Source organism: Phyllostomus hastatus, unplaced genomic scaffold, assembly GCF_019186645.2.
Source record: "Phyllostomus hastatus isolate PE091 unplaced genomic scaffold, TTU_PhHast_1.1 phas_scaffold_129, whole genome shotgun sequence".
In the NCBI taxonomy this organism is placed as follows: domain Eukaryota; kingdom Metazoa; phylum Chordata; class Mammalia; order Chiroptera; family Phyllostomidae; genus Phyllostomus; species Phyllostomus hastatus.
In genome coordinates this window covers 28,090,479-28,118,158 of record NW_025334009.1, presented here as the reverse complement: position 1 = coordinate 28,118,158, position 27,680 = coordinate 28,090,479, and the positions used below count along the sequence as shown (strand labels likewise).

Genomic DNA, 27,680 nt, shown 5'->3' with positions numbered 1-27,680 from the left:
TACCTTTGCAAAATGGATCAGGAAGGGACAAATGGCAGCAGTTTGACTCCCCTGGTGAGGAAGATAACTTTCACATGGGGTTCATTGTGCAATATTGGTGGATGGTGAAACAGGGGACAGTAGGTTAGTAGACCACCAATGAACACCAGAAGCAAAGCCTGAGGACGATTAGGAAAGACCTCTGATTCTGCACAGAAGTACTTAGAATCTGACTTTTCCCATGTCTCTATGATTTGACACCATGATTTCATATTGTAAAGCTGTCTTTAGGAATAAATGAGGCTGCAAAAAACAAACAAACAAACAAACAAACAAACAAACAAAACCTTTGACTTACAGCAATGCCCTCCTCTCCCAGGTAGCCTTCACTGCCTTTAAAACCTGTGGATCCCTGGAAATAAGGAAAGGTGGAGTACATTAGCACTCCATAGAGCAAAATCCAGAGGTAACCAAGGAAAATTCTTCAGCATCACAGTTTTACTTAATTTAGGAAAGAGTTTGAAAAAATTAGTTCTCTGCCACAACCTAGGCTGAATTTATACACATAAAAATAACTGAAATTTTGAGACAAGTATCCAGATAACTCAGGGGTGTGTGAGTGAATCACAACCATTGTCTGCAAGTCTCTCTGATGTTATATATAGTGCTGGAGTGTTTGTGCAGACAAATGTTCGATGAGCTCTAGGATTGATGCTACATACAAAAAAATAGAACACCCACATTCCTTGCCATTCTTTTTGAGCCCTGATTTAAAAAAAAAATTCTACCATTCTTTTTACATGAAATTGAAACAATCAAGAAATAATTAGTCCAAAAACCTTCTCTACAGATACAACCATGGTGATTTGGGAATTATAGTTCTATCTATAAATTATTTTAGGGCCCAAATGGACACAAGCAATATTGAAATTATTATTAAACATATCCATAGTATGTTTTACATATTGTAACATTTCCTAAACTCCCAAATCACAGTTTTACATATGGGCACATAAACTTCTTCTGCTTAGGAAACATCTCTACCTTCTGTGGGTTACCATTTTCATAATCAGCCTGTTCTTGTCTACGCATCTGTGATAACATTTTGGTTTGGTTAGAGTTGAATTAAATATCTTAGCATCTTTTGCTATGATAGGGTGATCTGACCTAACTTGATTTTAGCAGGCCACACAAAATGTTTGCTACCTGATTTAAATGACTCTGCAGTCATTAAAAATGGAAATTGAAAGAACAATGGAATTTGGGAGGTTTTCCTTATTCAACATGTGAGATGACAATTGATTTTTCTGCATCACGGTCATCAATGCTAAAACCCTAAGCAAGGAGCTCAGCAGTTGTTTCTCCTTGAAACTTCAAGTTGAGACTTGAACAAAAGTTTTTAGAAAGATCCCAATTTAGAACACCAAAGACAAGCTGTGACTGTCTAGTTTGACATATACAAAGAGAAGTATGATAATAGGTTATCTGAGAGGTTCTACCCAGAAGTTAAAATCACCCCTTATTTCTACCTAAACTCATGTCTGAAAGCCATACTACATTCAAATAAAGTGAGTCATAAATCTTAAAATTGCCTTATTCCCAGGTGGTCCAGGATCTCCCCTTGTGCCATCTTCTCCAATGCACTTGCAGAATAAACAGCAGCATGTCCTTTCGGCAACATTGACCTTGAGAGAGGGTAGGAAATACTTTACATTAGGTGGCATTGCTTCCCAATCACACACATAAGCTCGCCACTGTGATTCAGATTTCTATTGGTTTCAAAAGCCTGTTCACTGTTAAAGTGACTGTGCTCTAGAGAGAGTGCGTGAGACATTCTTTAGTGTCCATGTTTCCTTCTGTGATCTACATTCTCCTCCATGTGAGGACCATGAGGGATTCAGAATCAACTCAAAAGAGTTTTTGTGTTGTCAAAGTGGTATCAGTCTAGCCATGGCCAACTCATTGCATACTACTGGCCAAAAACTTCATTTGTTTTTTTCTGTATGATGGCTGTAATAGTGCTTAGTTGTCTTTAACTTCATTCAAAACAATTTTTTTTAGATTGTATTGTGACAGCTGGTATATCAGTGTGCATTTAAAAAAACATCAAAATTGGTGAATTTCTGTGTAGCCATTTTAATATCGAGGTGGAGGAAAATATGCAACATTTTGGCAAGTTATGCTTTACTATTTCAAGAAAGGTAAAAATGCAACTGAAATGCAAAAAAGATTTGTGCAGTGTGTGGAGAAGGTGCTGTGACTGATGAAATGTGTCAAAAGTGGTTTGTGAATTTTAGTATTGGAAATTTCTTGCTGGATGGTGCTTCATGGTTGGGTAGCCCAGTTGAAGCTGACAGTGATCAAATCGAGACATTAATTAAAAAGAACCTATGCACCCCTATGTTCAGAGCAGCACTATTTACAACAGCCAAGTGCTGAAAACAGCCCAAGTCCCCATCAGTAGATGAGTGGATTAAAAACCTGTGGTACATTTACACAATGGAATACTACACAGCAGAAAGATGGAATTCCTACCCTTTGCAATAGCATGAATGAAACTGTAGACTATTATGCTAAACAAAAGAAACCAGTTGTTGAAAGACAAATGCCATATAATCTCACTTATAAGAGGAATCTAATGAACAAAATATATTCATGAGCAAAACAGAACCAGAGACTTGGAAACATGGAACAGACTGACAGCTGCCAGAGGGGAGGGGGGAATGATGGAAAGAAGGGGAAGAGATTAGTCAGTGAACCATGCATGAATGACCAATGGACATGGACACTGGTGTGAGGATTGATTGTGGGAGCTGGGGGTGGGCGGGACAGAAGAGGACAAAATGGGGAAAATTGGGAAAACTGTAAAAGAATAAACAAGAATAAAGAATAAATAAATAAAATAGAACAATCAACATTATACCACATGGGAGATAGCCGACATAAGCAAAATATCCAAATCAATAAAGTTATTGATGAGAATGAAAAATGTGTCTTTTATTTTATGGAACAAACCATACAGACTTTTTGGCCGACCTAATAATTTATTTACATGATTTCCTGTTTCCACCATCCCAGCATTGACCATAGTGTTGCTGATCACCCTGTATAATTCTGTCCCCAGTGTTCTGTCCAATAAAATGAATGCATGCTGCTTTCTTTGTTTCCTGTCTTGTGAATTCTTTGTATGCTAAAGGATTTAGATGAAGCCCAGTGTCACACTGCTTGGAACTGAGTCCACTGATACACACTTCCAGAACAGTTTGTGTGTAACAGGATTTCAAGAACACCAATTGCATAGTCGGCATTTCAGAAGCACTTGCTATAGAGGTGGGGGCACGAGGAGAATATTCCTCTATCTACTCTGGCCCAAAGATCATATTCTCATCATATTTTATATTTAAAAATGTGATTGAATTTCATCCTGGACCTAGTTAATCATCCCCTGAAAGACAGACATATTCCATGGCAGTTTTATAATTAACCCACAAAATTTATGCTTAGGAAAGTTCTATTTATAGTAAATGCCATGATTTGCCTTAGTGGGATAGAATCAATCTTTGTGTTGAGAAGTTTCCTATCAAAATTAAAATGTGATGAAAATGAAATTTTCTGTTATAACTATTTAGCAATCTCTCCTCTTTGTTTCTTATTATATAATGCTTCTGTTCCAACATCAGAAAATTCTTATTTTTCTGCAAATCTCTGAGAAACCAATAATACTTGAAATATATGAAAACAAATAATAATAGCAAAATAGATTCACCAAGTTCATACTAGATATCAATTTTCTTTGGATCACCAAAATCCTACAATATCAAATCTCTTATGATTAACATTAAAATTAATATGTCTAAAATTAAGTTTTTCTCGTATAGTGTTGCACTTATGTAATATTTAAAAACTGACAGTTTTGTTTTGATGAATAACTTCCTCCCTCTCTGACCTACCACTACAGATTTCAAAGAGTAGTAGACGGAAAAATACATTTTAAAAAATAGACAGTATTTTCCTATGTATAAAGAAATTCAAACAAAACTTTCATATTCTTTAATCAATTGTTTTTACATGATTACTACACTGAATAAATTGTGTTGAAATATCTACTTATATAGAAATTCTAAAGTACATAGCAGAAGCTTGTACTTTATTGGAAAGTGTCCCAATATGCAGATTATGGACTTTGTAAATTATAAGAAGATTATAAATTATTGGCCATTTATTAAGGTGAAAGTAGTGCCACATGACTTGGTAACATTAACCACTCTAGTTTGAATTCTTGTACATTTCTAAAAGAAATACGATTGAAATGCATCTCATACAGACATTAGGTGATAAAGGCAAAAATCTTGGTTAGTCAAAGACAGCAAAATCTTTCGATCGCTCACAAAGTACAACACAGGAAGTCTATCATTACATCGTTAGTTTTCTCTCAACACTGGAGCAGACTGCTTTCTCTATAATTAAACCCCAAATGTAACTGGCTCTCATTTACAGGCCTCATTGTGGGGAAAATACACATCGCAGACACTAGAATCATACTCGGTATGGTGAGCTGTGGCCCTGAGGATCCACGAGGGATGTGAAAACTGGCTGGCTGAGGGAGCTGCTGATTGCCTCCCAAGTCTCAGATTCCCTTTGGAACTTATATTCCTCGACTGTTATTTCAGAGAAGTGTAGCTGCTATTTTTTTAAATTAAATTTATTAGGGTGACATGGGTGAATGGGATCATGTAGGTTTAAGTATACATTTCCATGATACATGATCTGTATGTTACACTGTGTGCCCACCACCCAAAGTCAAATGTAGGTGCTGTTTAGTTTCTTTTTCTTCCTTCCTTTTCAGCCACGTATATAAATTAAACATGCTTTTACACACCTCTACTATCTTACAGTTCCTTCAAAATACCCTCTTATTTCAGCTATTCACTAATTCAGAAAAGTCTTTCTTCACTCCCAAGTGACAAAATCATTTCAAATTCATGAGTATAAATATTAAGCCTATACACAAAAGAAATAGAAAATTTAAACTCACCTGCCTTTTCTGAACAACTTACCAGCTGCTTTGACAGTTGGCTCCCAAGATTCCCCATTCCAATAGTGAACTGGGTCTTGTATTCAAATCCTTTCCCAAATTCAATGTAGGGAAGATCAGCCAGGTCACCTGAATCTGTGGCTCCATCCAGAGCGACAGTTATGAGGGCATTCAGGCCTATCCAACACAATGTACAATTCTCCAGGTGAGAAGGGCTTGTTATTTTAATCTTTGTGCACACGTATCCGAACTGTTATTCTAGGAAAATGGTCGCAAGAGGAACCCTCTTTTCACTGTCCACTTCCCCCGACCACACACTGTAAAGCTGACAAGTAACAAGACTAATCAGAGAACAAAGGAATTGCGTTTTTCAGAACAAATTAAATTGGAGATGGGAAATGACAACAGTGAGGTAGGGAGTTTAAAAGGGTTCACAGAATACACTCAAGTACAAGGGAATTTATGTATCGAGAAAGTATTCTGAATGTTTGCCACTCAGAGGGAGGGGGTCCATGGCGCAGTAGGGTGGCACCACCTTGGAGCACATCAGAAATGCAGAATCTCAGGCCCCATGGCACTCCTACGGAATCAGAATCTGTGTTTTAATAAAACCCCTAGGTGATTGGTGTGCACATTCAAGTTGGAGGAGCACAGACGTAAATGACCTCATAAGGAGCAGATAATAAATTGTAGAAAGCAGCCCTGGCTGGCGTAGCTCAGTGGATTGAGCGCGGGCTGGGAACCAAAGTGTCCCAGGTTCAATTCCCAGCCAGGGTACATTGCTGGGTTGCAGGCCATAACCCCCAGCAACCGCACATTGATGTTTCTCTCTCTCTCTCTCTCTCTCTCTCTCTCTCTCTCTCTCTCTCTCTCTCTCTCTCTCTCCCTCTCCCTTCCCTCTCTAAAAATAAATAAATAAAATCTTAAAAAAAATTGTAGAAAGCAAAAGACAGTAAAAGACCTCTTGTCTGGTAATTAGAAACAAATGACACATAAGCACCAAGAACTGCGGCCCGTGGGCTTTGGGATTGTATAGACCAGGAGAGTTCAAAGAAAACTTTTAGGGACTGACAGGACTAACATATTTTGCAAAGAAGGAACATTACATAATGGTAGTAATAAAGCTGGCAATCACTATGGTGGTGGTAACCATAGCAACAGTTGTGCTCTCATTTATGAGCAGCTACTACATGTCTAGAAGTTGCTTAAGTGCTTTACATACATTATCTTATTTGATACAAATACAATTGTATAGGTGTATATGATTATGGCTCTATTTTACAGACAGTCAAACTGAGGATTGCAGAGGTTAAATGACTGGCTCAGATGGTATTTTTAGGTTTACACCCAGAGAACCCAATTCCAAAGTCTAGACCCAAAGGACATTTTAATAACAAAAATGTACTAAGGACATAATCATAAACACCAGTCCTAAAATTGAATAAACTTAGCTTTATAAAAACCCGACCCCACTGGTGTAAGTTTTCTCATTTTGGTGATGGATGGGTAAGGGATTCTTTGAATGAGACATGGAAATCAGTGGACTAGAATAAAGAAACATTCAAGGACTTGACTGAGAGCTAAGACTGCCTTCTGATCTAAGTTTGCATGTGGTTCTGAACGGAGTGAAGGGTAGAAAAAGAGGAGAATGCAGAGAATAAAGTTTCAGGGACACATTAGGGAGGCTCAAGTTCTAGGAGAGGGTAACAGAGTGGTCAGCTGAGGTGAAATAAAGGAAGAAACACCAGAGAATGGGGTGACCAAACTGTCCTGGTTTGCATGGACTTTCCTGGTTTTTGTGCTGATAGCCTCTGGCTTGTCTCAAGCAAACAGGGACAGTTAGTGACCGTTCCAGAAAGGAAGATGAGGAGAAAAGTGACGATGGGGAGGGCTGGGAGAGACAATGAGGGATGCTGAGTCCATCAATTGGAGTAAATGATTAAGAGAAGGCATGTTAGTGAATTTATTTATAAGGCGCGGGGAATCTCACATTTACTTATAAGTTCCCAGGAAACTTAAGCGTTAGGAGAACCATGGAATGGTTGATTTGCAGGAAATGTTCACAGAACTATCATTTGTAACTGCTTTTCTCAGGATAGGGATTCCAATCCTGCTCCTTTCGGAGTCCCACAATAAGTGAATCATATGATCTTAAATACAGTGTCTTCAATTCCTAAAAATATATTAAGGAAGAAAAGTCTTTAAAAAATTGGCAAGATACATAATCACTGAGTAGATTCTAGAGTACTGGATCTTTAAAAATTAAGAGACTAATTCAAACCCCAATCTACATGGATTAGTTATAAAGCCACATCCACCACTGAGGGTCTTTTTCTCCTGGTCTCTTCTAGTTTCATAGTGACTGCAGAGTTAACGTGTGTGAAATATAGCAGTTTACAGGAGCTAAAGCTGGAGAGGCTCTCCTAGGTCAATGAGTCATAGGTCCCATCATTATCTGAAGTCATGTGTATTTAAATATGGTGAAGTCATATTTAGAGCCAGAGCTAGAGATACTCCTTGTTCATTTGATACTTTCCAAAGAACATTATGGCCACCATCCCTTTATCTCTCCTCAAACATTCTGAATTTCTGAGGATATGAGAAATCTAGTTTCTGAAGTTGAAATCTATTTATTAAATTTTCCTTGGGAGTTGGAAGAATAAAGGTTGGTCTTAGAAATCTAGGTGTTCTAAGAAAAACTTCCTGGAGAAAACTCTGATGTGGTCTGTAAGAGGTACATCTTTCCTCACAAAAGAAAAGCTGAAATTTAAAAAGCAAAACAAAACAAACAAACCCTACCCATCCAAACTAAGCATTCTAAGGTCTTGTTAATTAAAATTTCCACTACAGCTTGTGAAAGAAATGCCAAGACTTGATACAATACAGAAAAAGCAGATTTAGGAAATAAAGGGCAAAATAAAAAATCCTCATTCTCCAGCTGTAAATTCAGTGAACTTTGCAATTTGTTTAAGATTGGAGAAAGAGAACCAAAGAGCAAAGACAGAATCCACTCTGTGTCTAATAACTAACCTTGGAGGCAGATATCTTAGGTCAGATTCTCTAGAAACAGAGGCCGAGATAGCAATTTGGCTGCACACAAGTTATTGAGAAATGCTCTCAGAACAAAGGGGTGAGGGGAGCAGGGCAGGGCAGGAGGGGAGCTGAGCAAGACAGTGTTTCAGCTGCAGTCTAGCACCAGCCTGATTCCGTGAGGAACTTGGAGCATAAATTGCACCATATGCTGCTATTTAGAGGCAAAGATCCAACCCTTTGTATTCTACCTGCTTCCCAGGGGTGGGACAGGGAGCAACCTTCCACGTGAGGGTCTCCCATTGGCCAAGGGCAATTCCTCAGAGAGGGGGGACCTGGGAGTTGTTAGCAGCTGACACTCACAGCTGGAGGCTGGGGCGTCCTGGCTGGAAGAAGGAGGCTGGGTGAGGCACCAACAGCACCTACTTATAGGAAAGATTTTCTCTTCTTTGTCAGACCCAAACATTTGGGTGCATTTTTCTTGCACTGATCCATAAATGTTAGTAGAAACAATAATAATCCAGATTGGGTGCCAGTTGTTAAAGCCTAAAGAGTCACGCCAGAGCTGTACAAACTCATAAACACTATGGTGTTGGTCTCTCTGTGGCCCAAGGAAAGGAACTAATTAGAACATCCCAGAACATGAGTCAATTTGTCCAAGAATGCTTGCGACTCTGCAAACTTTAGGAGTGTTAGAAGAAAATAATCCCACTCTCTCATTCTTTGGTCAAAGAGAAACACATGGTTCCATTCTGTTGATACTGAAGAAGTAGTAATATTAGATAAGGTGAGGCAGGAACACTCTCCAGAAAAGCTTAGGAAGAACTAATATAGTAATACGAGAGAAAGAATAGGACTTTGTATTCAGTGCTATTTCATATACATAGGGCCTGAGGAAGAAGGGAGATGCCAGCATATTCTGAGAACTCATTTGCTTCATCAAGTGCATCCAGAGTGGAAAGGTTGGAGAATTCAGGATTGAGTGACTGGACATGGAAGAGCCAGAGCTGAGTTCCGGGATTAAAAAGTTAATAAACATCCCTTCCCGACACCTCCCCCATGTTCAATACCTTCTTTTCTCAGCTCGTCAGATTTTTGTTCGAGTGTTTCAATGTCATCATCCAATCCATCTGAAAATAAGAGAACTACCTAGGAAAGTATTCAAAAAGGAAACATGAGTGAAAAGGAGGTTGCTGCAGCCACAGACCAACACATAAAATAAAACCGAGTTACCTTGCCTCTGGCAGCCGATTTATTCTGAAATGCATCCCACAGGGAACTCAAGAAGTCTGTGTTGAGAAGAGACGGTCCTTTAACTGTTACATCCTTCAAGCTATTCAGTATGTTTTCACTGTAGATCTCGAACTTGGGTGAGTATTTTTCCATGGCGTTGGTCACTTGAAAAGCCACGCTAACCTGGGTCTCCGTGCCCACCTCACAGCTAACCCCATTAAGGGAGCTGATGGCACGTAAGATGTCTTGCAGGTAGTTTTCCACCCAAGATTGACCGTCGAGCAAAGTCTGCCCCTTCTGCTGAGTTGAGATGTCAAATCCTACCACAACATCCACAAAACAATCTAAGGTTCAAGAGAAAAGCATATGTTATTAGATCAAATGATCACCATATTTGACTTAGATGCCACGTCTGAATCAAGGGATTTGGAATTCTTATTTCTATTCCAGTTACAAAGTTGGAAAATAAGAAAGAACATGAGGGAGTCATGGAAGAGGCTCAGAAATACTCTTTCATAACCTGTAAAAGTGTAAGTATATAGTATTATTTTTCACTGGTAGAAAATCTAGAAGATTCTATAACGAAGTTCTGAAAAATTTTCTTGAGGTTATAGGAAAAGCTATGCAGAGTCATTTAAATATCTAAAGTATATTGCAGAACTGTTAATAGTCTAAAAAAGCAAATTCATATCATGCTACTTATCAATTCAGGCCATTCAACAAATACTGAATTATAAGAGAAATATAAAAACATTGGCATAGAGAAAGTCATTTAGAAAAATAAGTCACAAAAAAACTTGTCTAAAGGAATGGTTTTGATGATTTATCTTTCCAAAAGGCACCTGTTTCCTCTTTTTGTCCTCTAAAATCCATTCAGAAAAGAAAAATTACAAAGAGAAACAAATGCTCCAACAGATCCTTTGAGATCTTGCGTGGGTTAAGCCCCACAGGTGAAGGCCCTGGCACTGAACTACCTGTACTTAACCCTGTCAAAGAAAGTGCTGCCTTCAGAGCTCAGCCACTCACAAAGGCAAAGCCAATGCCATTTGGGGTTCAAGTACTACTCAAAGAGGGTATTACATTTAAAATGCTTTGCTCCTATACTTATTCACTCCAGGGACATTTAAGCACTGAAGAAACTAGAAGGGACTTCATATTTTAAGCTGAGCCTCATAAAGGGAAGATAATTAGAGAACTAAGTCTTGTGACATATCACACACACTCTTCTTTCAAGAACTTCTAGCTTGGCTAAAATCTTCAAACTTTTACCAATAAATTCAACACCATCCAGCTTGCTTGGTAAGTTCAAGGGGAAGAGTGTATATTTTTAATGTGCTTTGTTTAGATAAGCAATTTTTCAGATACTTGTTGTGTGGACAAATGCCTGCCTTCACTAACTCTAGACACATTGGCCAGTGGAACATCTGCAAATCTTTGAAATGGAAATGTCAGTTTCAATTCTTAAAACAAGGGCCAGTAACCTGACTCGTGTTTCATGGAAAAGGGGTCAGATGAGGGAAAATAAAGGCCATAATTGATAATCAATTTTCACCATGACATTTGAAGTGAGTCAATATGTTATCAAGAAAATCTGGAAGGTAGATTTTCTTATTTTACTGTAATACTTTACTGGAAAACATCTCTTCTCCAATATTCAGAAAGTGAGGTGAAGAGGAAGAAACTAGTCAGGAGGAAGCATCAGAGTATGTCCTTTCCAAAATTACTCTTGAATCTAGATCCTTTCATTTCTATCTTGAGATTGAAAATTTCCCTCTCGAATGAGCACTGTTTTAACCCCCCCAGCCAGAAAACCATTCAGTAACCAAAATGTTTGTGTTCCAGAAAAACAGCCTCTTGCAAAAAAAACAAACATTGACAGAAATGCCAAAATGTCACTGAATAATCTTGGGAACTGTCCCCTATAGAAATTGAGTATTTTAATTTTTTGTCTGGATTACTGAAAGGACAAACTCTAGTAAATAAGTTCCTTGTGCTTCTTTAACCAATTCCAGTTGACAAATAATCCCATAATAATGTGATCCAAGGAATAGAATTGGGGGAGCAAATCCAGTTAGCAGCCATGCATCTAAATACGATTGGAGGAATGAGGCCACACTAAACATACGGACTCTTACGTAATGGCTTTGCAAACTCTACAGAGACAACTGCTCTGGAATCAGGAGCCTTCAAAGTTAATAAGAGGCAGGGATCATTCGGGAATTGAGCTAGCAGGCTAAAATTGGATTTGCCAAAAGAAATGAAGGATTAAATGAGGATAGCAGGAGTGAGAATAGGAGTAATAAGTGCAAGGAAAATTAAGAAGCTAATCCACAGAACTGGCTGTAGAGGATGATAAAAAGGAGAAGTAAAACCAGTGTTCTAAGCATTTGACTAGTCTTTGCAACCAGCATGTGGAAGCCTGGAGGAGAGAGGTCTTCGAGTGGGAAGGCACAAAGCTCTATGTTAGTGATGTGCTAGTCACGACTCTGTTATCACTAAATAACTTGGCAAGTTCTTTTAACCTCTCTGGGCATTAATTTTCTTTCCTATGAAAATAAGATAACATGTGTCAAAATAAAAATACAAAGAACATAAAAAGATTGGAATGACAGTTACAGTCTCACGGTTCACTGCCAGACCCAAAAGCTCATTTTAATTAACTGACTCATAAAGAAAGTCCTTAATTGGAGTTGATGATGGCAGATGCTTATTAAGAAATACTGTCAAGAGGGTAGGCTATATTAATAGGATTAGAAGACAGATTTATTTTTTTGTTGTTCAAGTACAGTTGTCTCCATTTTTCCACTACCACTTTCCCCTGCCACACACCCCACCTCCTCCCACCCTCAATCCTTCCCCTTTTTGGCTTTGCCTATTGGTCCTTTATACATGTTTCTTGACAACCCTTCCCCTGTTCCCCCTGTTCCCCCTGTTCCCCCCTCCCCACTCCCTTCTGGTTACTGTCAGTTTGTTTTTTATTTCAATGTCTTGCTTGCTTGTTTGTTTTGTTGATTAGGTTCCACTTATAGGTGAGATCATACGGTATTTGTATTTCACTGCCTGGCTTATTTCACTTAGCATCATGCTCTCCACTTACAACCATGCTGTTGCAAAGGGTAGACGCTCCTTCTTTCTTTCTGCTGCATACTATTCCATTGAGTACATGTACCACAATTTTTTGACCCACTTATTTACTGATGGGCACCTAGGTTACTTCCAGCACTTGGCTATTGTAAATTGTGCTGCTATGAATATTGGGGTGCTTAGGCTCTTTTGAATTGATGTTTCAAGATTCCTCGAGTATATTGCCAGCAGTGGAGTTGCCAGGTCAAAAGGCAGTTCCATTTTTTGTTTTGAGGAAATTCCATTCTGTTTTCCACAGTGGATGCAGCTGTCAGCATTCCCACCAACAATGCACTAGGGTTCCCTTTTCTCCACAACCTCTCTAACACTTGTTTGTTGATTTGTTAATTATCGCCATTCTGACCAGTGTGAAGTGGTATCTCATTGGGGTTATAATTTGCATGTCTTTGATGGCTAGTGATGTTGAGCATTTTTTCACATATCTCTGTGCCCTCTGCATGTTCTCCTTGGAGGAGTGTCCATTCAGGTCCTTTGCCCACTTTTTAATAGGGTTGTTTGTCTTCCTGGAGTGGAGTTGTGTGAGTTCTTTACATACTTTGGAGATCAAACCAACAAGAGGTAGTCTTGATTCTTTGGCTATCTAATTATGTCTCCATGCTGCCCCTCCCCCCAAAAAACAAAACAGGACTTTAACAACCTGAGAACTGCCTGCTCTTCTCTAGGTAGTCAGAACAGCCAGGCTCAAAGAAAAATCAGGAACATTGGTATGAACAAAGGTTAAAAAAACCAAACAAACAAAACCCCCAGACTTTGGAGTTTAGTTGCTTGGGGGAGTTTGGTGTATCTTAAGACATTACATTTGAATATGGCTCTAAATGTTGCTAAAATATTAAAGTTCCTAAACCAAGGAACTCTTGGTCAATTGCCCTGTGAACTAACCTCATCACTCTATGTATTTTGCATTTATAAGATCACTTCAATATGCCCTCTGCAAACTCTGTGACAGTTACTAATGCTCATTAAACACTTACTCACACTTTCTGTTCATGATCTCACGTATCCTTATGAAACATAGACTAAGTAGGAACTCTTCTGCTGAAGAGGCCACTGTGACAGAACAGCCTGCACACTGTTGTTATTACTACTGCCTCACAGTTATTACTAGATCTGAATTCCAAGCGTGGAGGCTTGTCTGGAGTCCATATGCCAAACCACCTTACTTTACCACTTTCTGGGTAGCCAGTGATGATAGGTCAGGAAGGTTCCTAGTTCTACTACTAGATTTTGACGTTGGAAGTGACAGCTTAACAGTGGATGGTTTCCTCAGGGAGCAGCAGCTTGTGGGAACAATGTCAAGGTAGAGACCCATGATGTCTTAAGTTCCAGATATAAACTGGTGAAGCAGAACACTGAGGCACTACTTCTTCAGAACATCAGCATCAGACACTCTAGACAACAACCATATTAAGAAAACAGGCAGCGTAATTTAACAACAAAAAACTGGATTGGAGTCAGACAGACCTAGCTTTCAAAATTTGCTTAGTCTGTTACTTCCTGTACGTTCTGGGTCAAGTTAGCAATATTCCATTGTATCCCACTTTCCTTATTTATAATTGGGAATAAAAATATAAACCATATAAGGTTTGGGGAGACTAATGAGATAATGCACTTAAAGTGCTCAGAGCACCATGCCTGACCTTCATAGATGCTCAAGAAATATTGATCCTTAGTCACTTCCCTCCCATCTCCATCACGAGTGAGAAAAACTAAAAAGGGACAGTGATGTCTCCAAAGTTATGCATATTTTAATAAAAGCAAAGCTAGATAGATGTTCAGGCTGTGAGTGTGGTTTGCTTTGAGCCACACCAGACTACCCTCTGATTTCCCTAAGTTCAGAGTTTACAGTTTAAGAAGAACAGGTATCCTCTAATATATTTGACATGCCTTTGAAGCTTTATCAGCATTCATTCCAGCCTCATCGGTCCTCAGCCCACAGCTTGGCTAAAAAGGCCTCACATTCTTGCTTGCTGTGGTAATGACTTCAAGTTTATCTTGGAGTTCTTTTCTCTTTCTTTCTTTCTTTCTTTCTTTCATTTATTTATTTATTTTGCACTCATGACTATTTCCTTTAAAGCTCACTAACTCACTACTTGGAGGATAGACCCCTGGCTTTGACTTTCCATGTGGCTTTCTTTTAGTCTCCCAAGTAGAGACTAACTAGATAGCTCCAAGATAACGTTCTCCCCCTAATAATTGTAATGGGTACTCCATGTGAAACTGTAAGTTAATGTGGTAGGTTTGCCTGAGATCACCAGGCACATTCCAAGGGATGAGGAGATCATGAAGCAGGATTTAGAAAGACAATCATCCCTGGTCAATTATGGGACTCAAGCTTTAGCCTACACATTGGGTCTTATAAAAGACCTGAAGTTCAGAAGAGCATTTTTGGAGAGTTGCTGATGTGTGGTGAGCTCTCTAAACCACATACACATGTATTCAAGGAAAGGGGGTAATTTCCTCTTTAAGTCAAGAGAGAGGAGCTTTAAGAGATAACTTGGAGATGACACAAGCCTTGACAGTCTAAAGAACAAGACACAGGATGGCATGCTGCTGTCTCTGCAAAGGAGAGGTGGCCACGCTGGGGGTGGGGGGCACATAACTTCCAGTGTTTATCAGGGACATTGGTGTTATTGTTTCCCTTGGAACTTCCATGGTTATATGTGAGAAAAAGTTGTTGTGGGCTCCTTGATTTCCTGTCCAATAAGGCTATTCCTGGAGGGGCAGAATAAAGCTGAAAGCATCACCAGGAGACCAGAGGCTGAGAAAGGCATAAGGGAACATCTGGAATTGAGACAGGCTTATGTACCTCGAGGAAACTATGGTGGAAAGATCCCCTGAGAAATGTGCTTTGGTGAGGGTGGAGATGATGGTGGGCAGGTGGGAAAATCTTTGAAGGATCCAAGGATGAACCCAACTTTAGACATGGGCTATCATCAAAGAAAACCAATTCTTGACAAGTGCCATCAAGCACCAACTTCCCTGTAGCTCTTTAGCTCTTCTCCCTTCCCCAGCCCATTCTGGGGAGGCCAGAAAGCATGGTGAGCAAGAAGAGGACAGGGTCTGGGAGAAGAAGGTAGGTGGGAACAATGGGTAAAACATCAACCACATGTGACCTTGTCTCTGTGACAAGTGAGCAGCCTGTGGCAGGTTGGGAAAGCAGAGTGACCTTGAATGAAGTTTAGAGTTACAACAGTTATAATGGGATGGACACATTAACCAGCAAGAAGAGGTTCACTTATCTCCTAAAAGTAAATGGGGGCAAGAGAAGAGCTGGCCCCCATAAATAAACTTAATGGGTCAGTGGTAGACAAAAATAGAGTACTTTATAATCATATCTCTGGTGTCATGCTTATTCAAAGTACGAGGGGAGAAACCCCCCAAAACTGGAATTTTCTTCTGGAGGGTGGGTCTCTTGTACAGGCTTCCCCCACTAGGTGAATGTTCTAGGAACCCATCAGTATCAGTGTACCACTTGGCATTGTTGTGAGAGGCTGTGTGTGGCTTCAGTGGATTTCTTTTGAAGACTCTTTCAATGCATTTGCCCATTTCATGATGGGTGATTTATGTGAGCACCTGCCCACACTGCACTGAGTGTTCAGCAGTTTTTGACCAAAAAACAGCATGATCCCCATGCTGCACCTTCTCTGTTCATGTGATATCACCCTGCGTGACTTATTTTTGGTTTCCCCTGGATGAAAAAGGTCCTCAAAGAATGTTTTACCATTGTAGAAGAGGGGAAACAAAAAAATGGCAGAAGCACTAAAAGGCATCAAAATCAACAAGTGTTTCAAAAACTGTTTTGAGCAGTGGAAAAATGTCTCAATAGGTGTATTACATCAAATGGAGAGTATGGTGGAAGTGACTGAAGTTTAACATGTAAGAATAAATGCACAATTTTTAATAAGTAAATTCCTGGGCATTTGGGGGTCCTCCCTTGGAAAGTTTAACTAGGCATTTTCTCATTTAAGCTTCACGATGATTGTTTAAATTTTATTTTAATCATTGTTCAGGTATACTAGGTGCTGCTACTGTACACATCATACAGATGAGAAAATTAAACTTACAGAAGGTGAAAAACCTGTCCAAGAAAAAGTGGCCATCGAGCAGAAATTTGTAGCAGAATGTCTGTCTCTGGAGCTGCCTCTTAACAACTGTACAAGCTTTTCTCTCCCTGGTGAGAATCCAGGGTTGGTGTTTACCATGGGTAATTACACAGAATCACGGCCAACATTCTGGGTGCATTTATAAAAACAGAAAAAGTTATCTTTCCTTCAAAACCTTTCCTCCCATCTGTTGGAAAAGAAAAATCACAATGTGCAGAATTTCAAACAGTTACTAATTTCTGCAGTAAAGTTTCATAGTAAAGATATAAACCTCTATACTCATCCCGTACATCCCTGTACCACAGCCCTCAGGCCCCATTGCTAGGCAACCAAAGCCCGTCAAATAGTTTATTTCTTTGGTATATGTTTTCCAGCCTGTGAAACCAACAAGATTATACCCAAAGGCTTTTTCCTCACACCTTCTAAAATGGAAAGATTCCCATTCACAAAGGGGACATGTTCTCCCAGCAGACAGAGAAAAAAGACAGGTCTCTCAGAAGCCCTGTTTCTCAATCCACAAGTCACCAAAACAAAACAAAACAAAAAAAAAACATAAAAAACACTTGGTAACTGTGAAAAGTCCAACTGGAAATCCAGAGGCACCAGTCTGAAGTCTCCCACCAGCTGCAAACAGAGCTTGAGGACACTGTGAATGAAGACAGGGGAGGAGTGAATATGAGGGACACATTTGAATACTTACTGCTCTCACCACCCGAAGTACAGATGTTGCGAATTATCCTCTTCTTGACCTTACGCAGTTCATCGAAGTTATCAACTGTAAGTTTTTTACTCGCAGTCCCAGTGATCTGAATAAGTTGCTGGTCATCCACTTTCCCGATGCCCACACTGTAGATGTCGATGCCTTTGTGTCTTAGGTCTTCAGCGGCCTGAGCCACCTCGTCTTGGGACTGGCCATCTGTGAGGACCAGCAGTACCTGTGGGGTACCTGCATTTATCCGGCTGCCCATGTGTGGCTGGAAGTAATGCCCCACATTCTGGAGTGCAGCGCCGATGTGTGTGTTTCCAAAGAGCTGGTTGATGTTTTCAATCTGCAATGATATCTCCTTTTTGCCCGTGAACCTCCCCAGTAGGAACTCCGGACGATAGTTATGGCTAAACTGGGCGGCTCCTATGCGCACTCTGTTGGCGCTGACGTCAAAGTCTTGAACGAGGGATGCCAAGAATGCCTTCATCTTCTTGAAGTCTTCTGAACCAATGCTAGTGGAGCCATCCAGGAGGAAAACGAGATCTACTTCTTCAATTTCACAATCTATAAGGACAAGGAAAGGGAACAACAAAAAGAGATTAGATTGTTGTTCTTTATTTTACCCAATCAGAGTAAATGAAATGTGTGTGGTTATATAGAAACGGTATTTCTGAAAGTGATTTCTTATCTTATGATGCCCTGTGGTCACATTAATTGGAGAAAAACAAAAAAATCATTTCGTAAAGGTCCCCCAGGCATGAACAGCTCTCCCATCTCTCTGCTGCTTTTAGCTTTTCCATTTGGCCTTATTCCACCATTTTTCTTCCCCAAGGTGCTGGAGAATGGGGGAACATTCTCCAGGAAGGTGCTACAGAGAACTTGTCCTTACCTGCAATCTAGCCTTCTGGAAAACCCAGTGAAAGCACTAGCATAGCAAGGAAAACCAAAATAGCACACATCCATTTAGAGATTCAGACCAAGACACACACAGTCTGGAGTACTGACTTGGCCTCCCTGACTGGTGGAGCCAGTAAGTACTTTTGTTTATTAACACAAATTGAAGTTTTAAAATCATGCCATCTGACCTATATCTCATTTTCTACTTTATCAGCTTCCTTTCAGGTGCATACCAGTAAAAATATCCACTTGAAAATAATGTTTTTGAACAAACAATGCAGTATAGTTTAGAGGTGCTTCCTTGGTATTGAAACAGAAAGACTATGAAAGACCATGGCCAGCGAATGAGTTACGCTTGGCACGGGTCCTCCTTAGCCTTCTGGTAAGCATTAACATTTCCCTGAAGTCTCCAGAGCCCTCACCACTGACCTAACTCATATCTCATGTCAGCCTCGTGAAAAAGTAAAGGTGTCTGGGAGTCCCATGGCTGAGACATACAGAAGAGAGATAAAAAGAAATATGATAACTAGGTTCTTCAGGAATTGGTTAACTTACTAAATTTCTTTGTTTCGGATTCAAGTGAAGGAAATAAAGTACTTTTTTCCTGCCCAAGGGAATACTTCTCATTAAAAAAATGCAGTATCAACTTTTACAGTGAACTTAAAAAGGACAAATCAAATTTTAGGCACTGGCTGCCAGAAGGCAGGAGATCTGTCCTAGTCTTCGGTAAGACCCAAAAAGATTGTTGGTTTTGTGAAAGAGAAAGATGGTAGGTGCATTCTTGGGAGGCCATGCATGTGAAAACCAGAAAAGTTAATGTTTAAAAAGAATTGCACCAACATGGTGGAATCCTAGATTAATAGCAATTCATTTAATAAAAAATACTCAGTATTTTTAGTATAATACTCTTAATAAATATAAGGAATTTTAATACATCATGATCTCCCCTTGAAATGGTGTGAAATGACATTGAATGAATACATGCATACATACATATGTGTATATATGCATGCATGCATACATGTGGCAATGCAATCTCCAGATGCGAGAATAGAAACACAGCATCCAGGGCAAAGGAAGTCTTACTGTACTCTGCCCTGGAAACATCTGGGGTTGGAATAGAAGGTTTGTTACTGGGCTCCATCTCTTAAACAAGCTTGTGTCATAATAGAAATAGGTGAAGGAACTGGAGACTCATAGCCTGGAGGAGAGAAGACTTCAGGAAATGATCACTGATTATTAGGAAGAGATGGAATCTGATTTCTTGTGTAAAGAGCAGGAAGAAAAACTAATGGATGGAAATGACATGGAAACAAATTTGTGCTCCAATAAATAAAGCTTACTAAAAAAAAAAAACAATGAATTCCCCATTGTTAGGAGAGTGTAGGCCAGAGTGAGTAGGAATGTTGTAGAATGCATTCTTCCTTGGGGAGGAGGGCGCATGCAATGCCCTACCAAACAATCAGTGCTGCCCCTCCCCTGTTTGGAGAGCTTCACTCCTGAGGGGCATTGCTTTCTCCCTCATTGGGACCTCTGCTGACCATTAAGAAAAATCTAATTGACAAACCTTACCTACTTGTGAAGTGTTACACACACTGGCTGACACATTTGAAAATATCCCCTTCAGGCCTCCAAAAGTCTCCACGAAAAAGTACTTGTCACTTGACCCTGCCATGGCTAGCAGCTCCACAGGGTTGGCACCAGCGATCCCCACAGCCAGGATGAGAATGCCTTTGTCTCTCAAGGCCTTGGCTGTGGCATTGAGCTTTCCTGCATCATTGGAATCCCCATCGGTGATCACAATAAGGACTTGGGGGACCCCTTGGTGCAGGCGGCTGCCCCGGGCTTCAGTGAACATGTGGTCTGAGAAGTCCAGGGCCTTGGCAGTGTAGGTGCTGCCCCCCATGGCCTGGTCATTCCGCAGCGCTGAAATCACCTTCGATTTTGTGTCGAGGTTATCTAGGTAAAACAGCACCTCCGGGTCACCAGCGTACTTCATAGCCCCAAACCGGACCTGGTTCTTGCCAACGTTAGCTTTTTTCACCAAGTCTATCATGAAATCCTTCATGATATTATATTCATTGTTGTCAATGCTGCCAGAGCTGTCAATTACAAATACGACGTCTAGAACTTCAAATCGCTTGCACTCTAAGAGGAGAAAGGAAAACCATGAGATTAGCTTTGGACATCATGGGAGACTCACCTGCCCCCTCCTGCTTTTTAATTGTGTCTCCTTTCCATGGGATCAAACTGTATATTAGAATGCCCATTCCTCAGATAACATACACAATACGCATATATTTGTGTCACTGAGGCAGGAGGTAGTCAGGAAGGAAGCTCCCGAGGCCCCGCAGGGCTGAGGTAGAAAACACCTATACATGACAAAGACCCCCTAAGACGGGTTGTTCCTGTTTTCTGGGACAACTCTGAATCATAGAATGCGCCTGCGCACTACCCCTGATTCATTATAATATCATTATAATGAAATAACATTGTGGGACTCCCTTCTCCAGTAGCCAATCAAGAAAGTCATGGGAAACCACGCATGCGCAGTAGCTTTGAAATCCAACTCCTTGTACCTGCGCAGGAAAAGCCCGCCAAAGACTAGCAGGGGGGCTTCTGCCTCTATAAGAATAGAATCCCCCAGCCCACGTGCCCTTTTTTTTTCCTCTGCTCAGAGCTGGCTCACTCCCTGTGTCCTGTGGTGTGTACTATCACTTAATAAACCTCCCCTCTTTCTTTATGCTATAAACTTTGTGTGTTCGGTTCAATTCTTTGTTCTCGATCACTAAGAACCTGGTTACCTGTGCACACCTGTGCACACCTGTGACAGTTTTTGGCGAGCCAGCTTAGGAGAAGACACCGGAGTGGTAAGCCCCCTTTGCTGCTCTGACACCCGGGATGCCCTTTTCCGTTATCACCTATTCTGTTTCGGTGACTCTGATGTTCCGTGATGGAAGGTCGGCCGCTAATTTGCGGGCACAGGTCGGGCAGTTAAAAGCCACAAGGGCGCCCGCCGCTTGAAGACTCCTGTGATAGGATAACTTGGATGCGGAACAGGGGTTAGCCTTAGTCCCCGCCAGGTACAAGAAAATGTCCGCACAACGGTCAGGCACACTGTGGAAAGCACAAAACACTGCCCCCACCCCGCGGCCACTCCCCCCAGTAGGCATAGTCGGACCTTCCAAGCGGGATATCAGTCACCACCTCACCTGCACTGTGACTTCCTTTTGCATTCTTTTCATCAGGCCCACGGACAGTCTTTTATGCTTTTCCTCCCCAACTGACTTCTGATCTTTATACCTTCACTCACACCCCACTTGCCTTTTTATGTATGAAGGGTTCCTGCTGTCTTTGTACTAAGATATCTACCTTGGGGTCATTGTTAGGCTAGCGCTAAGTACAGTTGCAGGAATGAGCCACTCCCATCTTTGCCACGTGTATACTATCATTGTAAGCAGCAACATCGCTCAGAACTGCACAACAGGTACCTGCTGGTCGCTGGTTATTAGAATGGCTGCATAGAGCCACTTTTACCTAATTAATTGAATTTGGAATTCTAAGGTGGTTTACTTGTTTCTATAAGGGTATTTTAATTTCCCCTCTCAGTTCATTGTCCCTCCATGAGATACGCCTCCAGTATGAAGGGTGGTGATTTAGACATCGCTTGAGGTCCCTTCTGGGAGATTTCAGACGCAGGTACAATTTCTTAAAGCTCTGGAAAATTACATAGAATATTTAAGGGTCTTCTTTGTGATCTGGAAAGGAGTCATTTTATAATAAGGTCATCTTGGTGCTCCTCTTAATGGTTTACAGGGCCAGAAATTATTTTTCTAGTAAGACACTTCCTTTGCCCCAGATATTAAAGCTTACAGGAAAATGAGGGTCCCCGTAGATGAAGAATACAGAAATGGAAATGTACTAGGGCCACAAGGATAGAGTCTGGGATTTTCAGGATTATAGGCAATTGCTCAAGAATGCAGGACTGGTTCCTTCCCAATAGTTAGAGACAAAAGTAGACTGTGGTGATTCTCTCAAGTCTTTTTCAATTTCTGTCGGCCGACACTCACTAGGATTTCTTTCGCCAGAGACGTCTGGTAGTTCGGTGGGATCCCAGGGGACGCCCTGTGGCCCACTAGGAAGCTCCTGAGGCAAGAAAAGGGGGGACGCCTCTTGATTGCAAGGGAGTATTTTTCTCACTAGAATCTCTTTCGCCAGAGACGTCTGGTAGTTCGGTGGGATCCCAGGGGACGCCCATGGCCCACTAGGAATCTCCTAAGGGCAGCAAAGAGAGGGACGCCTCTAGTCTGCAAAGGAGTATCTTTGTGTTTCTTCTCTCTTAGGATCACCGCAGTCGAGATGGGAACTACATCTTCCATCCCTTCCAAATCACCATTGGGTTGCATTCTTAGCAACTGGGATAAATTTGACCCCAAAAATTTTAAAAAAAGAAGAGATTAGTTTTCTTTTGTAACACTGTTTGGCCCCAGTATAAATTAGGGGGTGGAGAGATATGGCCTGAGAATGGGAGCACAAATTATAATACTATCCTACAGCTAGATCTATTCTGCCGGAGGGAAGGCAAATGGTCTGAAGTTCCTTACGTGCAGGCATTTATGGCTCTGTACCGAGATCCCTCATTTTGCTCCAGCCCCACCCTGACAAAACCTACAGGCCCAAGTGTTGATCAATTAGAAGATACCCTTCCTTAGCTCCCCCACCTGTCTCTCAAGGGAGATTAAGAGAACCCCAGAGTTCTGAAGTCTCTGCCCCTACCTTAGAGGGAGCGACCTCTCCACCACCTTATGCTATGGATAACCTAAAGCCACCAGCTGAGGAAAAACCCAGCCCTGCAGGACATACTAGAAGTGGCGCTTCTTATCTCCCTACCACCTCTGCACTCCTACCCTTGAGGGAGGTAGCAGGCCCTGAAGGTGCTATAAGGGTACAAGTGCCATTCTCTATAACTGATTTACAACAATGTAAAGACAGGCTAGGGAGTTTTTCAGAGGACCCTTCACGTTTCACTAGTAATTTCCAGACTCTTACTCTAGCATTTAGTATGTCGTGGAGGGATTTGTACATAATTCTGACCACCTGCTGTTCCCCAGACGAGAAACAGCGGATCTGGGAGGAGGCCCGTAAGTATGCAGATCAGCTGCATACCCAGAACCCTGGCACTAACCAGCCAGCTGCCCAAGCTGTCCCGGACCAGGAACCTAACTGGGAATACAATACTCAGGCAGGGATCCGGAGTAGGGATGCAATGATAGATTGCTTACTGGCAGGAATGAGAAACTGCATCAAGAAACCTGTGAATTATGAAAAGGTTAGGGAAATCTTTCAGGGCAAGGAAGAAAACCCAGCTCTCTTCAGAAACAGACTAGTAGAAGCCTTCCAAAAAATATACAAACTTGGACCCTTCATCCCCTGGAGGGTCGAATCTTGATAGGGCAGCATTTTATAATTCAATCTGCCCCTGATATTCGCAGGAAGCTTCAGAAATTACAAATGGGCCCTGCAGACCCCCCTTAGATCAGCTCATGGATACAGCCTTTTCAGTCTTTAACAATAGGGATTTGGAGGAAAGAAAACAGGGAAAGAAGGAAAGGGAGAGGCAAGCAGAGCTCCTTGCACTAGCCTTTAGTAGTGCCATTGGCGGAAACCAGCCCCATCAGGGGAGCTCGGGGAGGCCTCAAAGGAATCAGGGGCAAAAGGATCAGACCTGTTATAAGTGCAAACGCCCTGGACACTGGTCAAAGAACTGCACTCAGCCACCTCCGAGGCCCTGTCCTCTATGCAAGAACTTCAGTTCTGATCCCTGGCACTGGAAGGTAGACTGCCCCCCGTTCCCATAGTGGAAAGGGGTCATCTCCCAAGGCCATGGCTACTCTTGAGGACTGAAGGTGCCCGGGGAACAGGTCGGCCCCAGGGAATACTCATATTCCCATCTCTACTGAGGAGCCCCCAGGGTAACTCTAGATGTGGCAGGTAAGAAAATCGACTTTCTTGTTGATACAGGGGCCACTTTACTCTGTCCTTAACTCTTACTCTGGACCTCTTTCCTCCAAATCAGTTAAGGTAATGGGGGTCGAAGGAAATCCTAAGGCATATTTTTTATACATTCCCTATCACTTGCCAATTTGAGAGTCGAATATTCAAACACTCCTTTTTAATTGTTCCTCAGTGCCCTATTCCTCTGTTAGGCCGGGACCTTTTAGCTCGGATGGGAACCATCTTGTTGTTCCCTGAAGTGCCATTTGAGTTAAGTAAGGTGATGATAATCAGTAGTGTTCGAAATCAGGAAGAAATCCCAAGTTCAGTTCTGGATGCAGTAAACCCACTAGTTTGGGAGTCAGGGGTTCCTGGAAGAGCAAAGACTGCATTACCGGTTAAAATCCAGTTAAAACCCAGGTCAGATTACCCTCACAGGAAGCAGTATCCTATTAAACAAGAAGCTTTGGAGGGGTTACAGCCCATCATAACTAAATTTATACAACATGGGCTCATAGTCCCTTGTCAGTCTCCTTGCAACACTCCCATCTTACCAGTGATGAAACCTACAGGAGAATACAGGCTAGTCCAGGACCTAAGGTTAGTCAATGAAGCAGTAGTCCCTTTACATCCAATAGTAGCTAACCCTTACACCTTGCTCTCGCAGATACCAGATGATGCTCAGTGGTATTCAGTATTAGATCTAAAAGATGCCTTCTTCTGCATCCCTTTGCATTCTGACTCTCAGTATTTATTTGCTTTTGAGTGGACTGATCCAAAGACAATGATACATCAGCAATATACTTGGACTGTATTGCCACAAGGGTTTAGGGACAGTCCCCATCTCTTTGCTAGGGTATTAGAAAAGGATCTTAGAGATTTACAGCTACAAGGAGGGGCCATTTTACAATACGTAGATGATATACTAATCTGCAGCCCCTCCAAGGAGGCTTCTGATCAAAATACCATCCAGACTCTGAATTTCCTAGCTGAAAGAGGATATCGGGTATCAAAGAAAAAAGGCTCAGATTACCAAACAAAAAGTAAATTACTTAGGGTATATTTTGACTCCTGGATGTAGGCAATTATCACAGGAGAGAATTAAAGCGATTACTGAATTAACTCCACCTGCTACTAAACAGCAGCTTCGCTCCTTTTTGGGAATGGCAGGATTCTGGAGGATTTGGATCCCCAACTTTGGGCTAATAGCCAAACCTCTGTATGAAGCTACTAAGGGGCCAGACACTGAACCCATTATATGGGAAAAAGAATGTGATCAGGCTTTTAATAAAATCAAGCAGGCTCTAGTCGAAGCCCCCAGCCTTAGGCATCCCCAACTTAAACAAGCCTTTCTCTCTATACATAGCAGAGAAGCAAGGGATAGCTTTAGGGGTCTTAGTCCAACGACTAGGGAATGAGCCTCAACCAGTTGCATATTTCTCAAAAAAAACTGGACACTGTAGCAGCTGGGTGGCCTCCATGTCTAAGAGCAGTTGCAGCCACAGCCATGCTAACCGAGGAAGCTAGTAAATTAACTCTTGGGCAGAAGTTAGAAGTCTTAACTCCACATCAGGTACAAGGGGTGTTAGAAATGAAAGGGCACCTCTGGCTAACAGGAAATAGACTGACCAAATATCAGGCCCTTCTTCTAGACAATCCTGAAGTAACTATAAAGACCTGTAACACCCTAAATCCAGCCTCCTTAATGCCTACAGAATCATCCCCAGATTTGATCCATTCCTGCTCAGACGTTATTAGTCTTACTCAATCGAGCAGGACTGACTTATTAGACCAGCCCTTAGAAAACCCTGATGATGAGTGGTTCACTGATGGGAGTGAAATCCTCCTTTGTGTTTCCGTATGACCCCACTAGAATTAAAGCCATTTAATTACTCCAGCACCTCTCTTAAGTGCGACAGTACGATGGGATGCACCCCATGTTATAATAATACTCATACAAGGGCCATTGACCCATTTAAAGCCCTGGCTTCTCTTTCAAGTTCCAGCTTTCTAGAGAATCTTTCTGAGGAAGAAATTTTCAAACCTTTAAATTGGTCACATATAGTATGCTACCCGAATTATGATTCTAACTGTATTCCTAATAGTACCCATTGTTGCTTTGACAAAACTCACAATGCAGATACAAACGATACTTCTAAATGTGTTACTTGGAAATTAAACCAATCTCTTCAAGGAGTATTAGCAAAATTTCTACCACCTCCTGCAGGGGGGAAAGATCAAGGAAATAACTTAGGCCCTTTTAAGGACTGCCTTTCCCCCTTGCCATATGCCCTCCTTAACAAATATAACTCCACTAATGCCACAGTTATTGCAGCACCCCCGGGGCTCGTCTGGCTATGTGGGACTCCCAATAACTGGCTAACGGATCATTCAGAACTTCAAGAAGCTATTGCTTATACTCATCTCAGCAACTCTAAACATGGGGGTGACTGTACCTTAGGGACCTTGGCACCCCAAGACCTTACCATTATAAATATAACTATGGGTCCTGGGAGTCCATCTCTCAGCAGAAAAAAACGAGCTTTTGGTCTAGTAGTGGCTGGAGCTGCTGCCACTATAGCCGCTGCAGCCCCCTGGGGAGGCTTCGCCTATCATGAGGCCACTCTAAGGGAACTCACTAAGATTATAGAAGAAATCTCCAAAGATACTGCTGGTACTCTAGCTGGACTCTCAAGATCAGTAGACTCATTGGCAAATGTAGTCATGGATAACCGCCTTGCCCTTGACTATCTTCTAGCAGAACAAGGAGGGGTATGTGCTGTTATCAATAAAACCTGCTGCACCTATGTAAATAACTCTGGAATGATCGAAACTAACATAAAGAAAATTTATGAACAGGCAGAATGGCTACATAAGTATAATCAACAGGGCCAAGGGATTAAGGAAGCCCTGACCTCCTGGTTCCCTGGCTTAACATGGTTATTACCCTTCTTAGGGCCCTTAATAACACTGCTGGTTTTACTACTTTTAGGACCTTGCTTATTTAATCTACTTGTTAAATTTGTTTCTTCTAGACTTAAGCAGTTCCACGTCAAACTGATGACGCTCCAAGGTTTCCAACCAATCCCTGAGAACGATGTCGAAGCTGACCAACATACAGCATCTGCGGTGGCCTCAGGAATTCCTCTTCAACCCCTAGATAGAATAGGGCGAGAGTTCCGTGGTTCTCAATAGGCAGGGTCTACTGTCCAATCTAAGCCTGAAGCAGCTATGGAAGACGGATCTTCATCCTTCAACAACCCCAAAAAGATTTTTGAGAACCATGTCTCTCAGGGGGAAGTTGAGGCAGGAGGTAGTCAGGAAGGAAGCTCCCGAGGCCCTGCAGGGCTGAGGTAGAAAACACCTATACATGACAAAGACCCCCTAAGACAGGTTGTTCCTGTTTTCTGGGACAACTCTGAATCATAGAATGCGCCTGCGCGCTACCCCTGATTCATTATAATATCATTATAATGAAATAACATTGTGGGACTCCCTTCTCCAGTAGCCAATCAAGAAAGTCATGGGAAACCACGCATGCGCAGTAGCTTTGAAATCC

At 41.5% G+C, this 27,680-nt stretch overlaps 1 protein-coding gene across 2 annotated transcripts in view; it reads right to left on the bottom strand.

Moving 5' to 3' along the window:
• COL6A6 (collagen type VI alpha 6 chain) overlaps positions 1-27,680 on the bottom strand; it is a 143,837-nt gene that overhangs the window by 73,964 nt on the left and 42,193 nt on the right. For both annotated transcript variants that reach the window (XR_006787811.1, XM_045857311.1), the window contains exons 8-14: positions 19,700-20,275; positions 17,225-17,794; positions 9,278-9,621; positions 9,115-9,193; positions 5,037-5,191; positions 1,572-1,664; positions 338-391 (exon numbers count right to left, since the gene is read on the bottom strand). Coding sequence is in view for 1 of the 2 variants with exons in the window: in XM_045857311.1 (XP_045713267.1) it covers positions 338-391; positions 1,572-1,664; positions 5,037-5,191; positions 9,115-9,193; positions 9,278-9,621; positions 17,225-17,794; positions 19,700-20,275 (1,871 nt within the window). In the remaining variant the exon portion in view is untranslated. The remainder of the gene's footprint in view (positions 1-337; positions 392-1,571; positions 1,665-5,036; positions 5,192-9,114; positions 9,194-9,277; positions 9,622-17,224; positions 17,795-19,699; positions 20,276-27,680) is intronic.